Genomic DNA, 24,109 nt, shown 5'->3' with positions numbered 1-24,109 from the left:
GACTTGGTCGATGGATATTATCAATTGCTCATGAGAGCGAGTGATATTCCGCTGACAGCGGTAAGTACTTCGAGCGGGATGCTCTAGAAGTGGCTGGTGATGCTCCAAGAGCTGTCAAATGCACCAGCAACATTGAATCGCCTTGTGACGCAATTGTTAAGGCCCATCAAGCGTATATACAGACAAATTTTTGTCTACATTCGTGCGGGGCACGGGAGGACAGGAGTGGAAAACCACATCATCTATTTGAGAGCGGTGCTTGAGGGCATGCGCACGAATAAGTTGTATGCCAATGCCAATAAGTGCATCTTCGGCGCGGAAGAAATTCCCTTTTAAGGGTGCTTCATTGGGAAGTGTTGCCTTCAAAGCGAATCCCACTAAGGTCGAGGCCATTGTGGTCTCGCCAGTCCACAAGAAACAAAAGGACTTGCGCAGGTTGCTTGGCCTCATCAACTACTTGCACAAGTATAGCGCAAATTATGCTGAAATGGAACGGCCATTGTCTAATCTTCTTAAAAAGGATGAGGTATAGTGTTAGAAAGTGGCTTTTTTATTCTTCTGTAATGGTCTTTACCTCCGATCCAACTATTCTTCATACTACCATCGACTATGATTTCCACAAAAGAGACAGTCGTTTTCTGGCACCTGACCGCTCCACCTTCAGTTGGTGTCTTTACTTTCGTTTTCTTGGGCTTGTCCTGTGAATATGGGGGGCCATCGCACACCACAATGTCACTTGAGACATCTTTGACTTCTTCAACAGAAGCATATCCCCATTCTATTTCGTTCATCGTCATGCAGCTCTAACTAGCCCAGCACGACTTGTTGACGACATTCATCATATTCACCCAGTCTATGCTAAGCAGATAACGATTTAACCATGGCATACCTAGGATAATATCAGATTTATCATCAAGGTAGAGTATGACAAACTCATCCTCACCTCGGAAAGCCTTCATTGTCAAGCAAATACTCGCTTTGGCATCTTCATTCTAGATCTATTGGCTAAACGAATGATTATTTCTTCTTTCTCTTTGGGCAGGCTAACACCATGCCCAGTCATCACTTGCGCTCGAACAAAGTTGCTCGACGCACCAGTGTCAGTCAAAGCTCGTAGTGGTTTCTAACCATCTACTAATACTACTTGGACAAGCAAAATCGCACTTTGTCTGAAACTTTCTTCGCTCATAGTGGAAACTGTATGTGCATCATGCAAGTTAGGGCCAGAGTTCTGTGTATCCACAACATCCACAGTACTTTTCTCGGGCCCAGTTGGGAGTCCCGCCCCTACTGGACGTACCCGTTTTTTATCCTTGGGAGCGTTCGAATCGACGATCTTTATAGCGTCTGTGGTTATCCGAACGAGCACCCTGTGTCTGTTGCCGACTCGACAAAGCACTCTGCAGTTTCGGACAATATGACACGGTTTTCCACAACGGAAACAATTTCCGAGGAGGCTCATTTCCAGGTGTAGAAGTGTACGAGATGTCCATCGGCTCTGGACCACCATCACACATACCGGCATACCATGGTTCGAAGTCATTCAACTTGGCTTGCTTGATGCTGAACTCTTCTTACATCGCACGGTTGATGGCAGTATCCAGCGTTTTGGGATACTCACGAAACAAATGATTCCGGATTGAACCATCATTCAAGCCCGCCATGATTGTTACAACTTGCGCTGAAACGTCAATTGGCTCGTCGAGAATGCTCGATACCAAGTAGCGAGTACGTTATGTATACGAGTGCAGGTCGTGAAGACCTTAACGAAGCTTCAAATGCTCGGCACGGGTAAGGAGCTCACTTCAAAACCCTTCTTTATCTCGACTTTGAAGTGTTCGTAGCTAAGAAAGCAATTAAAAACGCCCATCTCTTCGCACGACCTGGACATTGCGAACAACTCTTCCTGCAAAGGTTCTCACAGCTGTCTTGCAGTGATAGCTCCATCCAACTCGACAAACCATCGTGAGATAGGCTCTTCTCTCCACCATGGTACAAAGCCACGGCATCCTTCTGTTCGAAGAAACAGGGGTTGCGACCTGCTTCTAATTCCATATTTTCATGTTGCGTGAAACTGACGGCAGCATTCTTCTGGTTATCCGGAGAAGACGACTGCAGTAAGCTGACTACTGCAGCTTCTCCAATCGCTCGAGTACCATCAACTCATGTGAAGACAAATGAGGAAACATCTCACCGTCATCACCTCGGTTTGCGGTACCGATGGACCGAGTGTTACCTTAACTCCTTCCATGTCGCTCGGACAAGGACAAGAATATGGCTAGTACGGGAATGCGCGACGTGCTCAACAGCCGCGTCGTCAAACCAAAATTAAGTGTCGTTGGAAAGACCGCTCGAAGTGCTACCAGGTGTAAGAGGGCGCTGTTCACAAACAGTCTCTCAAACGCAACACACATACTTATAAAACGAGAAAGCGATTCACGGCGAACGATCTACTAGCTTGGAGATTGCAAGCACGACGCGCTACGGCTCCGTTTTTGTCCTTCATCTTCATGGATACCGGTACTTCGGTCCTCACGATGATGCACAATTATTCAATAGTGTGGTGTGAATACAGTGTTCGAAACAATTGCACCAAATTGATTATCAGCTCGTCATTCGTACAATTTTAACCCGTTACACGCAAACTCTTTAAGTAAGAGTTCCATCTGTGCAATGTGACCAGGTTCCAATGAGGCTAGCAGCTTACGTGTCCCATGGACCTCTTTCTAAGGAGTCACATCGCCCCAGATACTACTCATGACACTTGCAGCGTTCCAAAATTAGAACAAGTACGAGTTAGCAGATCGCTATCCGCTTACTCCAAGAGTAATTATTGCCTTAACCCAAGGCTAATTAACTCTTCCGTTCAAATCCAAAACCGACTTTATTTATTTTTAAAGCCGCCTAATTTTAGATGTATAAAGTTTCCTAAGCATATATAGTAAAATCTAAATACATGCATGACTACTGGCTGGTACCGTATTCTTATTGGGGTGCAGTCACACCATGCCCATCTCGTGTGACACACACACGGGTACGTGTAACCCCGATAACACTTCATCATGCACTCTTTTTTGGGTAATGTACTGTGATATAGCCTAGTGTCACTATACGGAGAGAAAAGTGCACCATGACGTCACAGTGTAGGGTCACAATGCCTTAATACTTTGCTTTTGAAATGTATCTTGCAGAACACTTGTACAGAACTCTACAACAATATCATGGTCCCAAAAGTGACCACAACATGTTATATAGAGGCAGAGGTGGCACCAGTGCGCGTGCTGGTGTTCCCTCATGCAGGTGGTGTGTCGCATACGTTGGGCTTTGAGTGGTCGAAAAACTTTCGCGCCACCGGTTTAGACATAGAATTGTGGGGTGTCGATTGGACGTGGGCGGCCGAGGATGTGGTGCCAGACGCTTCCAAGCTTCTAGTCGCCATCTGCTCGCAGCTAAGCTGTAATTTCTTTAGTAAGCCTTTTGTACTTGTGGGCCACAGTCTTGGTGCACTCATGGCATTGGCATTGACGCACAATCTTCAACAACGCCAATACCCAACACCACGCCACATGTTCGTTCTAGGGACTGCTGGACCAGGCTGTTGGACATTGTTTAATGATAGCAAAGTGCTGCAGGATGATGCGGAGCTTCTGAAACTACTAGAGCAGTGGGGTGGCACGGACAAGCAGCTGCTTGAAATACCAGAGCAGCGTCAGAAGCTACTGACGGCGTTGCGTATCGATCTTAAATTGCACAATAGCCTCATACAGTGGTTAAATCAGCAGAAAACGTCGAAGGTTCGTAGCAATGTAACTGTGCTTGGTGGATCAGATGATACGTCTGCTTCAGTGAAATCATTACAAGCGTGGGAAAAAGTTTGCGCAGAAGGCTTTGAGCTGGATGTCGAAACGTTTTCAGGAGGCCATTTCTTTCTGACGAGTTCTGAGAGTCAAGAGGCAGTCTCTAAATGTATTACTACCAAATTAAAGCAAGTTTCCTCCATTGTTCTGCTGGAATCAAGTACGTTAATCAGCAGTTTAAACTCGAAAAATGATTCATATCCCTCGGAGAAATGCTTGCATGACTTATTTTACGAAGCAGCAAAGCGGACACCTGACGACATTGCAGTATATTACGAGGGAAAAACGTTGACATTTCGCGAATTAGACGACCAGAGCGAACGACTTGCTAACTTTTTGTTTCTCGCTGGCGTACGGACGAATTGCATTTCTGGGATCTTGATGGAGCATTGTATTGAGTTCGTGATCGCCTATATTGCAGCGTTAAAATCCGGCGGGGCCTACATGCCACTAGAAATCGTATATCCACCGGATCTTCTTGAGCGCGTAATAAAAGAATCCAAACCGACTATTGTCCTTACAAAGAAAAAGTTTAGGAACCGATTACCGACTTGGCAGCAAGCGCTGGAGATGGACAATGGCTGGCTTGAGCAACTTGCTCAGCAAATAGTCCCATTGATGCCTATCGACCGAACGAGTACCCACCCCGATGATTTAGCCTACGTGGTCATGTCATCTGGAACAACTGGTGTCCCAAAAGGAATTTGCTGCCCTCACCGTGGAGCTGTGCATTCTTACAATTGGCGTCTCACCCACTGTCCACTTGATGCAGACGACAGAGTGGCTTGCCATGTCTTTTTCGTGTGGGAACTGTTGCGCCCAATGCTTGGGAATCGACCGCTGTATATTATCCCCGACAATACGATCTACGACCCAATTAAGCTTGTAGAATTCCTCGCTATCCACCGTATCACGCGCATCCTCTTCACACCGTCGCTTTTGCAGCTAATTCTTGATACCTGCTCGCCAAACGATCTATTGCTAAAATTATCAAAATTGCGACTCGTGTGGCTTTGCGGTGAAGTGGTGACGCTAGAGTTACGTGATCGTTTCGTTCGTCTCTTCCCTAAATGCGAGTTGTACAACCTTTACAGCGTCTCCGAGTGTCACGACGTAAGCGCGGTGAATCTCACTGCTATGAGTGACTATGACTACTCGTTGTCTACCAAATATGCCTCTTGCGGGAAAGTTATGCCAAATGTGAAAGTATTCATACTAGATAATGACTTTGAACCCGTTTCCATCGGAGTGCCTGGAGAGCTGTATGTCGGTGGACCCTGTTTAGCTATTGGTTACCTTAATCGCCCGGAACAAACAGCGCAACGCTTTTTAAAGCATGTTGTGCTCGGAGAGACTGTTTACAGAACGGGAGATCGAGCTCGCTTTTTGCCAAATGGACATCTCGAACTCATTGGTCGCTGTGACTTTATGGTAAAAATTCGCGGGTATAGTGTCGTATTGGGTGCTGTCGAATCAGCTTTGGCGCAACATCCACTAGTGTCCACATCAGTCGTACTTACAGAAGGTGACGAGGGCGAGGACAAGCGTTTGGTTGCGTACATTGTACCCGAAGATTGGAAGAAACTGCCAAATGCTTCTACTTTACGCAAGTTTCTTGAGGGAATGCTTCCACCTTATGCTGTCCCACAACTATATGTGCAGCTTGATGCTCTTCCAATTAACAGCGCAAGCGGCAAGTTAGATCGCAAGCAGATGCCATCTATTGAAGAGGCCAAGAAACTGCGCAGCGAATCGATCGATTTAACAGTGGACTCAGTGAATTTGCCTCAGACAAACACCGAAAAGATGCTTGCAACGATCTGGCTGGAGCTGCTCCGTCTTGAGAATGATAGCGTATTACACCGTAAAGCAAGCTTTTTTGATGTGGGAGGGCACAGTTTGCTGTCGACTCGTCTGGTTTCATGTATTCGCGATACTTTTGGCGTTCACTTGACCCTCGCCGACATCCTCGTTTCGCCCGAGCTGTGCGCTATTGCGTCTCGAATTGATCACTCGCTAAAATATGAAGGCAGCGAAGTCAATGTGAAGGTTGCCGAAGTAAATAAGAAGATGGTTCTTCCGTTAGAATCTGTTTTAGATGCATCCATTTATCCCGCTGCCACGCGTAAAGCCGGTTACAGTCGCTACCGAGTAGAAATGGTGGGGTTGCCGCCGCGCAATTTGTTTTTGACTGGTGCGACGGGGTTTCTTGGTGCGCATCTACTCCATGCTTTGCTCAAATACTCGACGAGCGTCGTATTTTGCTTGGTTCGGGCTGCGGATGAAGACGCGGCACTGGGTCGCATCAATGATGCGCTTGAGAAGTTTGCACTCTTAGATGAAGCCCAGCATTTCCACATGGAAGACAGAGTGATTCCTGTTCCGGGCAATCTTGCGCAGCCTCTTTTCGGACTGAACGCCGATACATTTAAGATGCTGGCCACCGAAATCGATGCTATCGTGCATAATGGAGCTGAAGTAAACTTGGTAAAGCCGTACTCTGCCTTGAAAAGTGTCAACGTGTTAGGGACGCAAGAGGTATTGCGTCTTGCCGTGACAAACGGTTTGGCCAAGACCCGAGTCAAGCCTGTGCACTACATTTCAACCAACGGGGTGTTTCCATTGTCATTAGACGTACCCAAATTCGTTGAGACTGCCGACTTAAGCGAGCTGTCCGACCAACTTGATAATGGCTATGCGCAGAGCAAATGGGTGGCCGAACAAATGTGTCACGAGGCTGCTCATCGTGGTCTACCTGTGTCAATTTTACGACCGGGTAACATGGCACCATCCTCGTTTTGCGGCCAATGGAACACTAATGATTTTATCTATTTGCTGCTCAAAGGCTGCGCACGTTTGAATGCCGTGCCCGCTCGCTCCAACTGGTTCTTTGACATGACTCCAGTGGACTACGCAGCTCGTGCCATTGTGCACTTTACTGCGCTGCATTCAGCTGAGGCGCTGGGTCAGACGCTGCACATCCAGAATCCATCGCCTCCAATGGGAAGCGATGAGTTTTTTAACCTTTTCACGGCCGCTGTGACTAACAAACAGCTGGCAGTAGTCGAGTATTCAAAGTGGAAGCGCTGTTTGATCCAAGCCGCGAGCAAAACAGACGCCCCGATGGAAGTCATTAAGTTGGCCGCGGGTTTTGAGACATTTGAGCCTTACCTCTTGAGCAACAAGATTTTTGATTCTGCGCTTTCAGCGGAACTACTGCATGCCGCAGGAATTTCCTGTCCGACGATCAATCGTGCGCTACTTGCCATATATACGTCCAAGTGGTGAGTATTACAGATTATGCGTAGGGGGTCCAACTTTTGTTGCGACAGTTTTCATACAGTGGATGTTGTTGCAGCTACCAATCATATCCGTTAAATACTTCTCGATTTAGGAAATTTATTCTTATTTAAAAGAAAAATCACTGTTGCCGACCTCTAGCGCATTTGTGCATTGACCAGGATGACTGTAACGGGGTTACACGTACCCTGGTCACAGGGCATGACTGCACCCAAATAAGAATACGGTACGAGCCAGTAGTCATGCATGTATTTAAATTTTACTATATATGCTTACGAAAATTTATACATCTAGAATTAGGCGGCTTTGCCGCAGATAAAAATTAATAAAGTCGGTTTTGGATTTAAACGGAAGAGTTAATTAGCCTTGGGTCAAGGCAATAATCACTCTTGGAGTTAGCAGATTGCGATCCGCTAAACTCGTACTTGTATAGAGCGAAAGGTCGGCGACCTAACTTACGCTTCCTCAAAGCGCAAAGCTACGGCAGCTCCGCTGCAATGACCGTCAACACTTGCGACTAGAAATGTACTCGACGAGTGACTTTACGCTTTGGTATGGCTTATTGTTCGTGGACCCTGCCGGACGACGACGCTTTCTAGTCACTACCACCGGGTTGAAAAGCGACTGCAAATGGCGCCTGATTTGCCTAAACCAAACGTGTCATGACAACTGATACCTGACATTCGTCGGCCTCATACAACCTTTGCTCAAGGGTCATTGAAAAAAGCTTTCTTGAAGACGAACATAGTTCAGTAGCTGCAGCAATAGGCTGAACAACTGGTGAAATGGGCTACATTTACTTAGCTATTACATGCTTCTGTATGTATTGTGGGAATTAATGAAAAGCAGATTGCAGTATAGTGTTCCCATGTGCCTAAGTTACATCCTATATGAAGTCACTCACATTCTGTATGATACAGAATGCTGTCTTACTTGGATAAATGTACTGGTGAAGAGACCGACGTGTATCTGTCATTCAAGTGAGTTGCCACTTCTACTGATTTTTTCTACGAAAGTTGAAGTTCAAGCTTTTCAAAGTTCAAGCTCCGTACGACCAAAGTTCAAGCTGATGTACAACCTCAGTACACCCTTTATTGTATGAATCAGGAGCTCAAGGTTTTATCAGTAAAACCTATTGAAGCAATTGGGGTGTTTTGCATGTAACTAGGAGCCATTAACTCGAATTGATATAGTTGAAATACTTACCCTTAACGTCTTTTGTCCTTCCCCCTCCAGTTTTGGGACTGTCTTTCTCCCTCTACGTCAGGAATCGCCTTCTCATCGCACAAGCGTGTGTGTTATGTATGATAGACTGTCGTGAACAGCACTCTCTTATATCTGGAGGTGCCACCAATTACCACCGACGGTGAATTCGCCAATGTCGAATTCCCGATATCCTTTTATGCATCACTTGATCTCATGGCGGCACGGAATGCCAAATCTTGCTCGTGACAATACCAAGCATTCATTACCGTCATCTATGTCAAAAGAGTTATTGTACTGCTTCAGAGTCTTCTCCAATGCATATCTGATACCTTCTTTACCAGCAGCTTCATGAGCTCAACATCCTGGCTATGGGCCAAAGCAGTATTGTGAGACTCCATTTTGATATTCAATTTTGTAATCTGCGGATACAGAAGTAGACGAATCCTGTTAAATACCGTGAGTAGCTCGTTATTTACGATGTCCAGAATCCTTTTAACGACATAGAGGTCGCCCTTATTGGGCGAGGTTTTGGTGGTTTCAAAGGGGAAACAATCAGTCCAACATCGTAAGTACTTGTCTTTGTAAATGTGCCAAGTACCACGCACATATTGGACCAACGTATTTAGATTTGATCGCCGTTTGTGTTGTGAATGTGGCTCAGCTGTCTTCAATGCCTGCTCGTTGGAACAGTAGACAAGCAGGCCCCAGCCGTCCATAAATGCACTGGTGTCGTATGTGTTTACAAACGTTTTGTTTGCATCGACCAGAATGTTTTTGATGACATGCCATACGCAACACAAATCTTGCGCACAAGACAACACAACGCCTAGTGCAGTCATCAACACAACCTCTCGATCAGTGTCAACAATCGTGCCTTGGTCACAAGCTTGAATGACTGGAGCACCCAAACATACATGAGCTTTGTCTCGTTGCATATAAGCGTTAAGACGGTATCGGTAGCCGTAATCCAGACGACGTTGAGCAATGGTATACCTAATCAATTCGTTAAGTGGGTGCAATCCAGGACAAGCACATCGCTGAAACGCCTTGCATCTTATGCCGACTTCTCGTGACAAACAAAAAGGCCGCTCTTTTTTGCCGTTCAAAGCACCATTATATTGACGATAAAGTCTCCAGCACAAAATATTGAACAGTGCTTGGATCGGCGAGCGCCCCTCAGGAAACTCTATATTTTCGACCAGGTTTCCAGTTTTGTCTCTCGAAAAGGCCAGAGTTTGAGCTGTTCTAGTACCAGCATTCGCCTTGTCTCAAAGATGATTTTTTCTTTTCCAGTCAATCGCCCGGCAGTCGAGAAACCACTTATATTTTCGGAGGTTGGATGGTCGCGCATTATCTCTGTCTTTCTGATCGTCCATTGCCCCATTTTCTTGAAGATGTTTGCTCTGATGGAATAAAGACATTCCGTAAGACGACTCCCTGTTTGTCTTTTTCGTCTGTCAATCCCAAGGCCCGTCATGATAGCACTTGAAGGTGATTTCCGGTTTGCGCCAATACGACGATGACAGTTGAGTACGGGATAATAATATTATCCCGTACTCAACTGTCAGATAAACAAATATTATTTGTTTATCTCATTTTAGGAAATCTCGTTTCACTATTTAGGTTCTGCAACTATTCACAGCCCAAATACAAGTATACTATTCAATAATTATATATAGCTGGATTTCTCTTTAAAAAAAATATTTTCCTAATCCATGGATGAATTTCTGGAGGGGCAAATAGCCAAAATTGGGGGCAATAGTGCTTTCCTTGATTCAATTTATGCCTTACTTTCTTCAACCGCACTAGCGGCCATACTGCATCTCTCCACTTTGCACGCAAAGCTGTGTCCGCCATGTTTCCTCGCAACCTCAATCGACCAATTAACGGATCTGGGTCTCTACGTGCGATGTCAACCGCCACTCGCCTTTTCCGCAAGATTCTCGTGGCAAATCGTGGTGAAATTGCATTGCGCGTGTTACGCTCAGCTCAAAAGCTTAACATAGAGACCGTGGCCGTTTACAGTGATGTTGACGCCAATTCTCAGCATGTGAAGCTGGCCACCGAAGCCTATCGTTTAGGACCTGCGCCTGCAAGTGAGAGCTATCTAAATTATTCTAAGATACTGGAGGTCTGTCGCATTTCCGGGGCGGAGGCGATACATCCGGGCTACGGCTTTTTGTCTGAAAATGCGATTTTTGCCCGTGCTTGTCTTAAAGCGGGTGTCGAATTCATTGGTCCACCGGCTCAGGCCATAGAAGATATGGGCTCGAAGAGTGCGTCAAAAGATATCATGATCAAGGCCGGTGTCCCAGTAACTCCAGGATATCACGGTGAAGATCAAAGTCTTGCGACGTTACAGAATGAAGCGAAAAAGATTGGGTATCCTGTGCTCATCAAGGCTGTCTTTGGGGGTGGAGGCAAAGGGATGCGAATTGTTGATGAAGATAAAGACTTTCAAGATGCTTTGAACGCATGTGTGAGGGAGGGGAAGGCCTCTTTTGGAGACGGACGAGTGCTAATTGAAAAGTATTTGAGAGAGCCGAGACATGTGGAACTTCAGATCTTCGGAGACAAATATGGCAATGTCATTCATCTCTTTGAGCGTGATTGCAGTGTTCAAAGACGTCATCAAAAAGTATTAGAAGAAGCACCTGCAGTGAGTACCAATTTGATATTTTTTTTGTATCGGTCGTGTCTTTGATGACCAACTTGCGTAATGTTATCATAGCCCAATGTATCAGAGGCCTTGCGTCGGAAAATGGGAGATGCAGCTGTCGCTGCTGCCAAGGCCGTTGGCTATGTCGGTGCCGGAACGGTAGAGTTTCTCTTAGATGAAGACGAATCTTTTTATTTTATGGAAATGAACACGCGCCTACAAGTCGAGCACCCAGTTACTGAAATGATCACCAAGCTAGATCTAGTTGAGCTTCAGCTCAAAGTCGCAGCAGGTCAAGAGCTCCCGGTTCGACAGGAGGATCTAAAAATTCATGGTCATGCGATCGAAGCACGCATTTATGCAGAGAATCCTTACAAGTACGTTGATCGTTATCTTACACACTAAATGCGCCTGTTGACAACAATTTATAGGAACTTTCTTCCTGGAAGCGGAATATTGCAACATCTTCGTTTGCCTCGCACAACAAAAAACGTGCGTGTAGACACCAGCCTTGTTGAGCGCGATGAAGTATCAATTTTTTACGATCCAATGATAGCCAAACTCATCGTACATGGTGATAACCGTCAAGCTGCCTTGGATAGATTGACTAGAGCATTGCACGAATACCAAATTGTGGGTCTTCCTACGAATATAGAGTTTGTGATTCGCACAGCAGATCACGCCATGTTTCGCAAGGGTGGTGCTGATACGAGCTTTCTCGACAAGTTTGACGCCGATGTTCTTGGATCATTGGGAGCGTATCCGGCTTATACCAAGGCACTGGGAGCTGTAAGTTTGCTTCATTTGGAGCATAATGAATGTTTCACTGCTAGAACTAGTTATGATGAGCTGCAATCACCATGGTTGAGCGATTCCTTATCTCACTTCCGTTCGCTGGAAATGCTTGAAAGGAAATTTTCTATTGATCATGATGGGGGCTCGACTTTCATTTCAATGAAGTGCCTCTCGAAAAACACGTATCATGTGATGCTGAACAGTGATTCTGGTCAGGAAAACTACTTAGTCAGTGGGACGATTGACAAAAAAGGGGACTTCAAGTTCTGCGTGGGCAATCGGACTTTTAAAGGAACTGCTGTGATTCACCGGCAGAATCTCCACATCTTCTGCGACGATAGTAGCCAACGCTACGACTACAAATTTCACATCCCACTGCCCTCTTTTGAGCCAGCTGAGGGTGGATCAGGTGAAGCTGCGCACAGAGTGATTGCTGCACCTATGCCAGGTAAGATTGTATCGGTGTTGGTGAAAATCGGTGATATACTTGCAGCCGATCAGCCGTTGCTGATCATGGAATCCATGAAGATGGAACACACCATCCGAACACCAAAATCTGGAAAGGTGGTGCAGCTTTTTTGCGAGAAAGATAGCCTTGTTACGGACGGCCATGTGCTGGTGGAACTTGACTAGACTTGAAAAAGAGTCAAAAGTTTCTCTCATGATTTGGTCACGTAGTACTAATTCCTTCGCGTCCTGAATTGTCTTTGAGGATAATCCTTTTTGACTACCCGTAACAAACAAAACTCACTAAATTTGAATTTTCACTCTGTTTAATTCTCAGAACAATAATATTAGGGATATCAAGCCGCTTTAGCTAATTCAACCAATCCCATAACGTACTCTCTGGCAACTCACTAGCAAAGGCGATGAGATCATTGATCAACCATAAACTTGATTTGCTATCGCACGATTTGCGCAGGCGGATGAAATCCGTAGAATATCTTATTAGCTAATTGAATTTTCTTTTGCAGTATATTTGGAGAGTAAATCTAAAAAAATGCTGAGTATAAGCTGTCATGCTTCAAGCAGCTCCAGTCGCTGACGAATTCAGCAGGCAGTGTAGCGTCGCCAAATCCTCTACCAAAACAATTGAGTAGAACGAGTTCAGATTTTCAGTCGTGAACTCCTCAAAGTATGATTCTCGTCAGATCGACCGACGGGCCATGTTCAAGTATACAAGCCTTAGCTGTGCTTACTTGACTGTAGCAGAGTTGAAGCAGCGCAATGAATCTCATCACAAGCTCAGCATCATTGCCAAATAATTGTGCTTCCGCCGCACAAGTAAGTCCTTAGCTGACACGTCGATATCCATAGCGGTGTTATCATCACTAAAATATAATATTTGTCAAGATTTCTCCAGGTCTTGCTTGAGACACCTCGGAGCCAGGGCGCACTAGTTGTGGCTGCACATACCGTAGCCTGCTTGAGAAATAGGATTAAAAGAGATTGCACTGTGTCGCGCATCAAATCAAGCTCCACATACAAGCTCTATTACTGCTTCCACTTTTGAAAACTGTGACTAGTAATTGACGTAGACGCTGCATCACCAAATTCCGTGTTATCTATCCATACTCCCTGGATCAAATGTTATTGATTGCATGAAAAAAGTTTTGATCTCATAGATCAGCATTGTGGTCTCTATAGAGCACAACCTACAATGACCTTTATTAAAAGCTGCTATTTGTAACTCCATTTCTTGCCGATTGATAGACCTCACTTATGGCTATTTTATGACCAGTCTCAAAGTTGGCATTTAGTTATGGCGTACCCGTAATCTGCATTTTGAATGGTTCTTAAGTCCATTACATTGTTATCGTCTTTTCACAGCCCCGGAATTGAGCCTCACCCCTCTTTGACTGCAACGCGATGTGGCAAATTGGAAAGATTATGTACTTGTGAAATATATACTATGCATTCTGATGGGACCACGTGTTCTTGATCTTCCAATCCGGTCATAGAGAAACAGATGGAAGGCTAACGCTTTTTCCATATTGATAAAATTCCTTCTGGAATCTTCTAAAACCTTTTACAGTTTTACCTTGTAATTGAGCCGTTATCCTGGGTAACTCGGCATACCTTATACCATCAAGACATCACTTATCACATTCTCCCCCTGATGTCTTGTTTCATATCTCTTTTGGCCGTCTTGTGTTTGAGCAGTTCTTTTGTATAGCTCTCTGATCAATTCCTGGAAATGAGAAAGATGTTTCAGATTTTTCTCCGGTTCCCTGTTGCTTCATATTCTATATTTCGATGCCATCTCACCAAATATGCTTGCTTACGATTGACTCTTCGTTTCTTCAGTAATGCTACGACGATGAACAATTCTTCATTAGCGTCTCTATCGAGAATGATTGGTGTAGCTTTTGGTATTGGGTAGACTTTATGGTGTTTCCTTGAAATGTTTCAGTCTGTCCACGATAAAAACATGATGCATTATCAGCATCGACCTTGGCAACTTAAGCTCTCTGGCGTTCCCATTTATGACTTGAGTGATTTTAAATGGTCCAATGAAGCACGGTGCCAATTTTGGCTTCTCATTCTTGTCACTTGTCTAAGCATGTTTCAGTTGCAAGTTTCTGGTCGCTTGTAATAGCATATCTAAGTTTTAAAATGACGCTCGATCGTTTCTTGTCATAGTTAGCTTTCTATGGTTTGAGCTCCAGACTTTTTTGCGCAAGTTTAATTATCTTCTTGCGATGTTCTGCAAAATTCGAAGCGTTCTCGTTTGAGCTGATCAATTGGTTGACGACGGGATTTTTTGGATCTCTCCCTGTATCCACTCCGAAGGGCGAAATTCCTTGTGAAGTGTGCACCAAACTTTTGTGAGCATACTCGATCGTTGGCAGACGATCTACCCAGTCTTCTCCAAGTACGAGACTTGACAACTCAGTAAGTCCTCGAGTATTCCGTTTTGACGCTCCGTAGCTCCATCTGCTTGTGCTCTTCCAGATATCGTCATTTACCATGCCATTCATCAACTCTCTCCAAACGTTTGAAGTAAACCTTGGATCTCGATCACTTGTAATCACTGAAGTCTCACTACGTGATAAGAGAACTCTCTTGCAGCTTGTAGCGTATCGTTTGTTATCTAAGTTGGAATATACTTGACTCTCTAATTTGTCCGCAACAGTCATGATGACGCCTTTGCCTTTCAAAACTGGTAATCCTGTTATCTCATCCACTGAAATCGTACGCCAGCATTCACTAGGTGCTACAATAGGTATCGAATTTCCGTTCGCTCTCAAATTGCTAGTCTTGTAGCGATTACATGTCTCACAGGTTGAACCGTACAATTTAACATCACCATCAAGTTTATTGCAATAGTACCATTGTGATACACTTAGCTGTGCTCGTCGAGTTCCTATGCGAGAAAAAATTGCTCGAATCGTGAGCTTGCAATATAACTTCTCCTCTGAGGCTTGGATCGCTCGATACTCATAGTCTCCACACCTGGTTACTTGTTTTGAGGAAGTATAACCATTTTTGAGTGTAAAAGCGCTCTCTTCCTAACTTTTGGCGAACAAAGTGTCTTTCTCATAGGCCTCCTTGAATCGTTCTTTTGTATCTGCATCCATCCCAATTATACTGTATGAAGTCATCGTTGAATGATTGACAACATGACGCTGTGGTTTCTCAACCATTATTTTTGCTCGATTCCTCCCCTGAGAAAAGTGTACCAGGCATGATTTCCATGTCACGATCGGACAAGCTTGACATGGCAGCAACACGCTCTCTGTGGCGTTCGCAGTTATCTCTCGTTTGTAGCTTTCCTTCGTGCACGCATGCTTCTGGCAGATGTTAAAATGAACTTGCTTCGACGGAGGTCGTGATAGTGTATCCGCTACAACATTCAGCTTTCCTGGTCGATGGTGCAATGTAAAATCGAATCGACTGAAAAGTCAAACCAATCGTGTCAACTTTGACGTAGCCATCGCCGTCTTCATAAACCACTTGCATGCCGAATTGTCTGTATACATGGCGAAATGCGTTCCGTACAGATAAAAACTCTATTTTGGCTTGATAGCGTACGGCTTTTTCTCATGTGCTGGCCAGATCAGTTCATGTGGGCCCAGCTTCTTTGATTAAAAGATATAGGACGGTCGTTGCTGTCTGCACCTTGCTGTGAGACCACAGCTCCACAGCAGTATCCTGATGAGTCCATCCTCATAATAAATGGTCGATCTTAGTTTGGCAATTGCAACACTGGCGCTTGTTGCAATGCAATATTTTGACAATCAAGCTTACATTGCAATTGCAACACTGGCGCTTGTTGCAATGTAAGCTTGATTGTCAGAAACGCTTTACGCTGTTTCTCATCCAAACACCATGTCGAAGACGGTTCCACCAGATCACTCAGTGGCAAGATTAGCTTGGTGTAGTCTGTGATAAACTTTCTGTAATATCCTGCTAGTCGTGGAAATTCAACAATTCTTTGCGAGTAGTCGGCTCTGGTCATTTCTCTATGCGCGTATTTTCTTCGAGTTTACAATGAATCCCTCTTTTGATATAGTATGTCCTAGAAAATCCACTTCCTCGACTCTAAATTTGCATTTCGTTGGTCTTGCATACAGCTTTCCTCACCTCAATGCTTCAAAAATAATCTTCGAATGATTCATGTGATCTTTCATAGTTTTAGAAAGACACAAATGTCGTCCATATAAACTACTACAAAAGAAACATGTCAAAGAGACATCTCATGAGTCTGGACCATACTCCTGACATCCCAGCCATATCCATAGGCGCAACACACCATTTATAAACTTCGCGGTGCGTGCGAAACGCATTGTAGTTTCTTGCTTCTGGAACCACTAGCATTTGATGGTATCCCGACGCAAGATCAATCTTCGTAAGGTTCTCAAACCAAACACTCGATCAAACAGGTCTTCAATGTTTGGCAGGGAAATCTTTGTATCTCCGTTTCAGAGTTGATATGACGATAGTCCAATATCCAGCAAATTGGCGTGTCTGCTATCGCAGTCTTGAGCCATGTGGCACGAGAAAGCATATTCCCCTCTGCATCTCTTTTCGGCACTCCAAATATGTTTAAAATCCAATCACTATTTGACAATTGGATCCAACCCTTCTTTCCAAATTTCGCACAGACTTATCCAATGATTTTTGATCGACTTTCGGTAATCAAAATGTATTCTTCGGTTTCACTCCAGTTTTCAATGTCAAGTCAAACTCGACAACTCGTTTCGGAGGCAGTATATCGGGTATCTCATTATAAAACACATTTCGGAATGCATCCAGTAGTTTCTTCAACTCTGCTGGCATGGTCTATTGTACTGTACCCGATACGACACTTGTTTGTAGTGGCTCTTTTCTGTTCTGGCTTCTTTTGCCCTTTCCTATTTTATCCATGTCTACTTCTAAGAGCTTATTCGTTTTTTAAATCTATCTTCGGATAAACTCAGGAAACCATGGCTTTCCCAATATGATGTCGTATTCGTTCTCTCCAAGGTTTCATTTTATCGTAGGCAGATCCTTGAAAGTCCGTCCATCAAATGTGAGTGATGCGCTCAACTCATTTACCGTTCTTGTCTCGGAACATTTTCTATCAAAGCCTTCAATCCGACTTTCTTTGCTTCCAGCAACATTTTGACCAAACCCAGCTCGACAGAGTATGTCTGTTGCTTGGCAATCGATGAGGATTCTGAGTTGCTTTCCATTCATCAGTTCCATTCGGTCCATCAGCATGCAGGACTTTTCTCGCTTTTCGCGCATCTTTGCTTTCTCTTCGCGCGCTTTCACTTGGCTGGTGTTCTATCTGAACACTTCAATTACTTCCTCTTTTACAGAGACTCCCTCTTCCTTGCTTGCTTCTTTCTTGCACAGCCACATTGTTGTGTCTCATATACTCTTCTAAATTGTTGCTGTGCTTCGATGGCCTTGATTCCTTGTTATTATGACGTCTTGATTGTCTGCACTCTGCACCATAATGTCTTTGCTTCCCACAACTGAAGCATGTCTTGTTCTGACGAGTACTGTTTCTTTGCTGATTCACCCGTCTTCCATTTTCTATTCTCTGATTTGCATTGTCCATTTCAATATCTTCAGGTTCGCGTTGACTCAATCGTCTCTCTGATTTAAACCTCTGTATCTCTCGTTGTAGTCTTGATTTCGAAAAACTATGCGCTCTTCAAACCCTAGCGCTGTCTGTATGGCCTCCGTAACGGTGCTGCAATTCTTGTATTTCACCTCTTCTCTCGTACGCACTATCAATCCTCGATTGTACATAGCTATCTTGTCACGCTCTGACATCTCGAATACTTGGGTAAAATTATCCTGAATCCCCCAACATATGCCATCAAATCACTGCAATTCTTCTGCTTTACATTGAAAAACTCATCTCTCAATCGATCTTATAGATCCGCAGGCTCAAAATCCCGTCGAATTTCTTGCTCGAACTCTGTGAGCGTCTCTGGCAGTGCTCCTGTCGACTGCACTTTTTCCTGGTACCAAGGAGCGGTGGATCCTTTTAAATTGGCTGCCATCATCTCTAAACATCGTTGCTGCGTTTCTTTACTCCGCATCGGATCGATATTCTTCGCCTTGAAAAACTTATTCATTTGACGAACGTTCAAACCAACGCTCTCATCCATTCGTCCATATATATTGGCATCGAGAGTCCTTCTACTCTCATTTCGCTTCTCACTTCTCGCGGCTCTCTTTGCGCTGTGAGCTCTTGTTGAATTGCACTTTGAACATTTATTTGATCTGCTTGAGCCTCTACCAGAGCATTCAACACATGTTGTTGTTGATCCAACGCTATAGCCAATGATGCAAACGCTTGTTTCATTCTCTCTCTTCCATGCTTCTCCTTCTTTCACAACAACGGCTAATATTACTAGGTGCTTATAGCCACTCGCAATATCAACTACGTTCTTCCCACTGAGGTAACTTCTACAATAGAGTGGGTTCGAACATGTGCAGAAGATTCGCGAGGTAAGTCTTCGATGGGTCTTCTTTTTTTAACTGGATCGCTCTAGCCTTGAAACACAGAAGAATCACACAGTCTTTTCAAAAGTCCAAGAAAAGTAAACGCGATAGAGGCGGTCTCGGCGACGAAGTCTTTGGCTATGGCTATGGCGGCGACGGTCTTCAGAAGCAGGGACCAGCAATTTCAATCAAATGTTACGTGTGTGTGGAGTTGAAGGCAAATTGGAAAAGTGGTCGTGTTTCTCCTTGTCGTTCTACTAATTATGTACTTGTAAACTATCTACATACATATACCTTGCATTCTTATTGGGCCACATGTTCCTGATCTTCCAATCTGGTCATAGAGAAAACAGATGGAAGGTTTACGGCTTCTTCCACATTGATATTATTCCTTCTGGAATCTTCTCGAACTTTCTACGGTTTTAACTGGTAATCGCTAACTCTTGAGCCGTTATCTTGGGTAACTCGGTACACGTTACACCGTCAAGACATCACTCGTTACATCGACTCGGAGGAAAGGGCCCATTTATTTTCTACCGCCACGATGTACACTTCAAACAAGTTATTATAATAAGCAGATCCGCGTTAACCTAAACTCAGTATTTCTCATCAGATACTTTGACGACCCGCATTTGCATAGAAAGTTGTCAGCCAAGAGCGAAGGTGGCACGCAAAGCATAGCTACTCAATATTTACGCAGCTGGAACGTTTACGATAACCACAGGGCTGCCTAGGAGTTGGAAGGTTCTCTCTTCCTCTCAGATTTGCGCCTATAGAGCTCAAACCTCTAATACCCATTCGTCATTCGTGACACTCTTTGAATGAGGTAAAGTAGATGCAGTAGATGTCGGTAAGCCGCAACCGTTCGATGATCCTACATGAAGTAGTAACCGTTAATGCCTTCGGGAGAAACTCTGACGTCATTGCGGAGATGAGAGCTCATAACGCTTGGTCATAGTCCGCAATTTCTCGCATCCCTGGACGTGTGGACAAATCTTCAAGCAAATCTGATGCGCCTAGTTAAGCCATACGAACACCTTCGACTTCCGTCGATGTTAAGAGTGCATTTTCATCAAGTTATTGCGTGTTGGTGTCCATTCTTGTTTGTTCGGAGACCCCAAGGTTGACGCGCTGTTGTGCCGCTGAATTACACCGAATCTGTGACCATCTCAATTTCTGTAGTGGGGCTGCCGTAGCTCTTTGCTTAGAGAAAGCTAAGCTAAGGTCACCGACCTTACGTCCTTTCAAAGAACCAGTACAAGTAGAGCAGATCGCATCCCGCGACTTTTAAGTACTAAAGCCTTATTAAGGCAAACGAACACTTCTGTTCAAAAACGAAACTGTGATTCATTGTTTTAGTTGCGGCAGAGCCGCCAATATTTAAAACTATAGATTTTCCTAATTAATATAGTAGTACCTAATTAATGTGGCAGAACCTAAATAATAATACTGGTGATTCTGCCACGTGGTGGCTTCGCGGCCACACCACTGTGTTATTCCACTCACTGTGTGATACACGGTCCCAGTGTCGTGGCATACTCTACAGAGCTATGCGATATTATTGTTATCCATTGAGTCAACTGAAGTATTTACTTGAGGTTATTCGAGGAAGGCTACACAATAAGGGTATTCAGGTGCTAACTTGTAGGTACATATCTAAATACATAATTTTAACTTTAATAAAAAAACTGATATTTATAAATATATTCTACCCTGCTGTTTTGTTCCTTCCTGCTCTTAAATCTCTCTCAGCAACCTGTTAGGCCTCATTACTGCATATCAATCAATTTGCTCAAACTCTACACTATTTCGAACTCCTTTTCCAAGCCACCGACTAGTAATCTCGCCATATGTTCCATTCTAAAAATGTATTCGACTGATTTTTTTTTTTCGTTGCTAAAGTGGCATGCGATACGACGTGCATGACTGAGGGCACTCAACATGTAATCCATGTTATTGTGCTTGTTCTGCTTCCAGCCTTACATAATAAATCGCATTGTATGTAACACATACAAGCTCGCACGTCCTACAGCGCCTTACATAATGCTTGACAACTAAAGCGCAAAATTATGTTGGATTCGGCCAAGTTGGACGTACAATGTCATCGCCAAAGTTAGCCGCATCACTATCTGCATCCTTTGCACAAAATTTGCTTTTCCCGTCAGGGAAATGATACCAAACTGCTTGATTATATTTTGTGATACAGTAATTAGCATGTTAAGCTTGTTGTAACAGCAACATTTAGAGCTGGGACGTCAGTAATGAATGCTGTCAATCTAAATGGAGATAACACAACACTGGGAGCTAAGATTAGATCTGTTATGCTGAATCGGCATGAAGAGGTGACGTAACTTGATTATTTACTGTACGAGTTGCCAATGTACCGGCAGAGCGAAGCACTTCAAAATTCAAGCCAGAGCGACAGCTGCTCATGAAAATTATCCGGTCGGTGCAATTGACGAGTATTGTAACAGTTCCATTAAACTGCAAACAACATGCGAGCCATATTGCTGAGGCTATGAAGAGTCTGCTACTAGCGCGCAACAACTATCTGCTGCCTAGCCAGAATTTTTACACAGACTAGCTCTAAAAAATGACATGTATTCAAATTCTTTGCATTCCTGTACTCAGAGCATTTTCCAAATACGTACATGTACGGGTAGTCAGCACACAAAATCTGATGCCGCCCCCTCTCTGTGAGGTTTGGCCGATAGTATTGGCTAAAATCCACCGAAATGAATTGCAATACAAATTCCACCAGGACAGATGAGTGCAGCACATACCAATCTGCCAGCAACGAGGAGCTGAAAAACAGCTTACAAATCTTTCTTCTGGTCGGTATTCTTCCCATCCTTTCGACTTCTCATTAATAATGGACCATCGAACTAACCCGTATGGGATGCCTGCGGGTCGTGTGGGAATGCCTAACGGAATGCCACAACAGCCACAACCTGGTATGCAGCATCATTACGGCATGCAGGACATAATGTTTGATCCACTACCTATGAATAATGGCATGTACCACCAGCCGCCGTCAATACACCAACACGGAAACTTGGGAGGCCTCATTCAGCCTGGCATGGTGGCTCCAGAGGACGACCCACGGTTTGTGGATGATCTGTTGGGTGCGCTAGGGAGCGACCCGACAGGTCTTAGCGGTCATCAGCAACACCTTGGGCAGATACCTGGTCACATCTATGATCAGCCACACATGATGCCTCCACAATCCCAGACACCTGAGCTACAGGTAGGACGGACGCAGGGTGTTCCCATTGAAGCTCAAACTCCGCTCATGCAGCAAAGTGGCATACTCGGCTCCATGCACATGAATCCATTGGGACCAAATAGCGTTGGACATGGCGCAAGTATGGGCGTCGCTATGCAGCAGCAAAACATGAGCTCATCGGCAGTTTCGGGAGATATTGGAACACTTGCAAGTCTAGGTGCCCCCATTTCAGCGGCTTCTTCAGCGCCTCGACAGGCGGCCGTACCCCCCAGCGCCATTGTACCGACATCAACGGCGTTTAAATCAATGTCTAACTCGCGTGCACTCGCTACATCTAGCAACAATGGGGGAAGTAGTGACGAGGACGGCAATGAGGACGATACGCAGAAGAAGAAGGAACGCCGACGCCAACAAGTTCGATACGCATCGCGTCGTCGCCGAAAAAAACAGAAAGATGAGGAAAGTTTTTTGCGGGATCGTATCGCGGAGCTCAAGGAGCAAATCCGCATTATTGGAGGTGATCTAACAGAGCAGTGCTCTCAGATGGCTGGTATGAGCGAGCAGGCCCTCACGGAGGCGTATGAAAAGCAGATGCTAACGGTGCAGACATTACGCAAAGACAACAACAAGCTTAAAGAGCAGCTGTTACAGCACGAGAATTTTGCCCGTATGATACAGTACGGTTTGAATGCGCTTCCAAGCGACTGTCGCGATGTAGATCGAAAGAAAATTGCTGGTGTCCCAATGTGGATTAGCGACCAGATGAATCCTTTGAAGGGTCCAACACTGGTCGTGGATTTAAATATGTGTCACGAGGCTGTGCGCCACGCATATAACGAGCTGAAGTCTTTCGGTCCGACGGTAAATTCTAAGACGAATGTGTGCTATGCGATGGGGTGGAAAACGGAGCTTTGGGCTGCGAGTACGTGCCTGAACTTTCGTGCCGTGCGCTCTATCAGTGACAAAAATATCCGTGAGGTTGCGAATGCCTCATGGGATATCATCACATCTCCTGAGAAGTGCAAACGTATTTACCCTGATGTGAAGCAGTTTCGTATCTTGCAAAAAGTGACGGATGATATCGTAGTTGTACACCGAATTGCGTCTGTGGCGTCAGATTTGTCGGATCGCGAGTTTATCTCTGTGGCGTTTCGCTTGCGCGATGGCGATGACTATTATATCGGTCTTAAGTCTATCACAGTGCAGACAGAGGCTGCCGAAAACTGCATTCGTGGTGAGGAGTGTCAGGGTTGGATGTTTATTGGGGGTGCAGACGAGACGTCCCAATGGAAGGCGCATTTTTTGGGCTACTACGACGTCAAGGGTGAGAAGGACGACAAGGTGCTAAACCAGCTAGCCAATGAAGCTATGTTTGGTATGCTGCGGTGGGAGAGCGAGGCGATGCACCCACTCAGCGTGTAAGACAGGCTCAACCATCAACCTGTCTTTCAATGCAACCATTGATGCATCATCGTGCAACTGCGCCGACCGTGACATGTGCCGGTTGGATATTGCCTAATCTCTTTTTACTGCATGGTCATCGTCAATAAACCCAGTCTTAGTAGCAATCTTATTTTATATTATTTTATTTTAACCTGGTGATATACCACTGTTAGAATTTCGATCACAAAACTACCTTCGGTGCACGTTTTTTTGTTTTTTTACCAGGAGCTATCGGAATGTAAGTGTAACCTGCGTTGAAAAACGGAGCTAATATACTACTTTCTACTGGTTTTGCGCCAGTTTAGTATTATATTGTACTAGACTGACATTTTTCTTATTAGATTTGGAAATTTTCAAATCTAATTCATGAGGTTCTTCACATTAAACGAGGTTTTAAAAAAATTGCTGGCAGTAGTTAGAACCTTAACGCAAGGCTAATTAACTCTTCTCTTAAATTATAAACTGTATTTATTTGATTTATCTGCGGCAAAGCCGCCTAATTTTTAAGGCATAGATACTCCTAAATATATATAGTAAAATCTAAATACATGCATAACTACTGGCTACCTAGCTTCGTACCGTTTTCTTGTTTGGGTGCAGTCACACCACGTCCATCTTGTGTGACACCCCCCCCCGTTACCAGGGTATGTGTAACCCCATTACACTCTCCCCCAC

At 44.6% G+C, this 24,109-nt stretch overlaps 5 protein-coding genes across 5 annotated transcripts; 3 read left to right on the top strand and 2 right to left on the bottom strand.

Annotated features, from left to right (window-relative positions):
- Positions 1-3,221: 3,221 nt before the first annotated feature.
- On the top strand, positions 3,222-7,145 carry PHALS_12763 (l-aminoadipate-semialdehyde dehydrogenase large; the record flags this gene model as incomplete). The annotated part of the gene is made up of 1 exon (XM_024728380.1): positions 3,222-7,145. The coding sequence occupies one exon, from the start codon at positions 3,222-3,224 to the stop codon at positions 7,143-7,145; it is 3,924 nt and encodes a 1,307-aa protein (XP_024578863.1).
- A 1,517-nt stretch (positions 7,146-8,662) lies between these two features.
- Positions 8,663-9,714, bottom strand: PHALS_12762 (uncharacterized protein; the record flags this gene model as incomplete). The annotated part of the gene is made up of 2 exons (XM_024728379.1): positions 8,663-9,538; positions 9,616-9,714. 2 exons carry the CDS (start codon positions 9,712-9,714, stop codon positions 8,663-8,665), a joined length of 975 nt encoding a protein of 324 aa, XP_024578862.1.
- A 504-nt stretch (positions 9,715-10,218) lies between these two features.
- PHALS_12761 (acetyl-biotin carboxylase subunit) lies at positions 10,219-12,450 on the top strand (the record flags this gene model as incomplete). Its single annotated transcript, XM_024728378.1, has 3 exons — positions 10,219-11,022; positions 11,095-11,399; positions 11,454-12,450. The coding sequence occupies 3 exons, from the start codon at positions 10,219-10,221 to the stop codon at positions 12,448-12,450; spliced, it is 2,106 nt and encodes a 701-aa protein (XP_024578861.1).
- Positions 12,451-21,148: 8,698 nt separating this feature from the next.
- PHALS_14632 (uncharacterized protein) lies at positions 21,149-21,638 on the bottom strand. The gene has a single exon (XM_024728377.2). It carries the CDS (start codon positions 21,614-21,616, stop codon positions 21,299-21,301), a length of 318 nt encoding a protein of 105 aa, XP_024578860.1. The 5' UTR covers positions 21,617-21,638; the 3' UTR covers positions 21,149-21,298.
- Positions 21,638-23,413, top strand: PHALS_12760 (hypothetical protein F444_15778; the record flags this gene model as incomplete). Its single annotated transcript, XM_024728376.1, has 1 exon — positions 21,638-23,413. One exon carries the CDS (start codon positions 21,638-21,640, stop codon positions 23,411-23,413), a length of 1,776 nt encoding a protein of 591 aa, XP_024578859.1.
- Between the last annotated feature and the right edge of the window lie 696 nt (positions 23,414-24,109).

This window comes from Plasmopara halstedii (assembly GCF_900000015.1).
Source record: "Plasmopara halstedii genome assembly, contig: Scaffold_650, whole genome shotgun sequence".
Lineage (NCBI taxonomy): Eukaryota > Oomycota > Peronosporomycetes > Peronosporales > Peronosporaceae > Plasmopara > Plasmopara halstedii.
This window is presented reverse-complemented; position numbering and strand designations above follow the sequence as displayed.

Coding starts and splice junctions, on each gene's coding strand:
- PHALS_14632 (XM_024728377.2), bottom strand. CDS start 21,616: ATGGGAAGAATACCGACCAGAAGAAAGATTTGTAAGCTGTTTTTCAGC.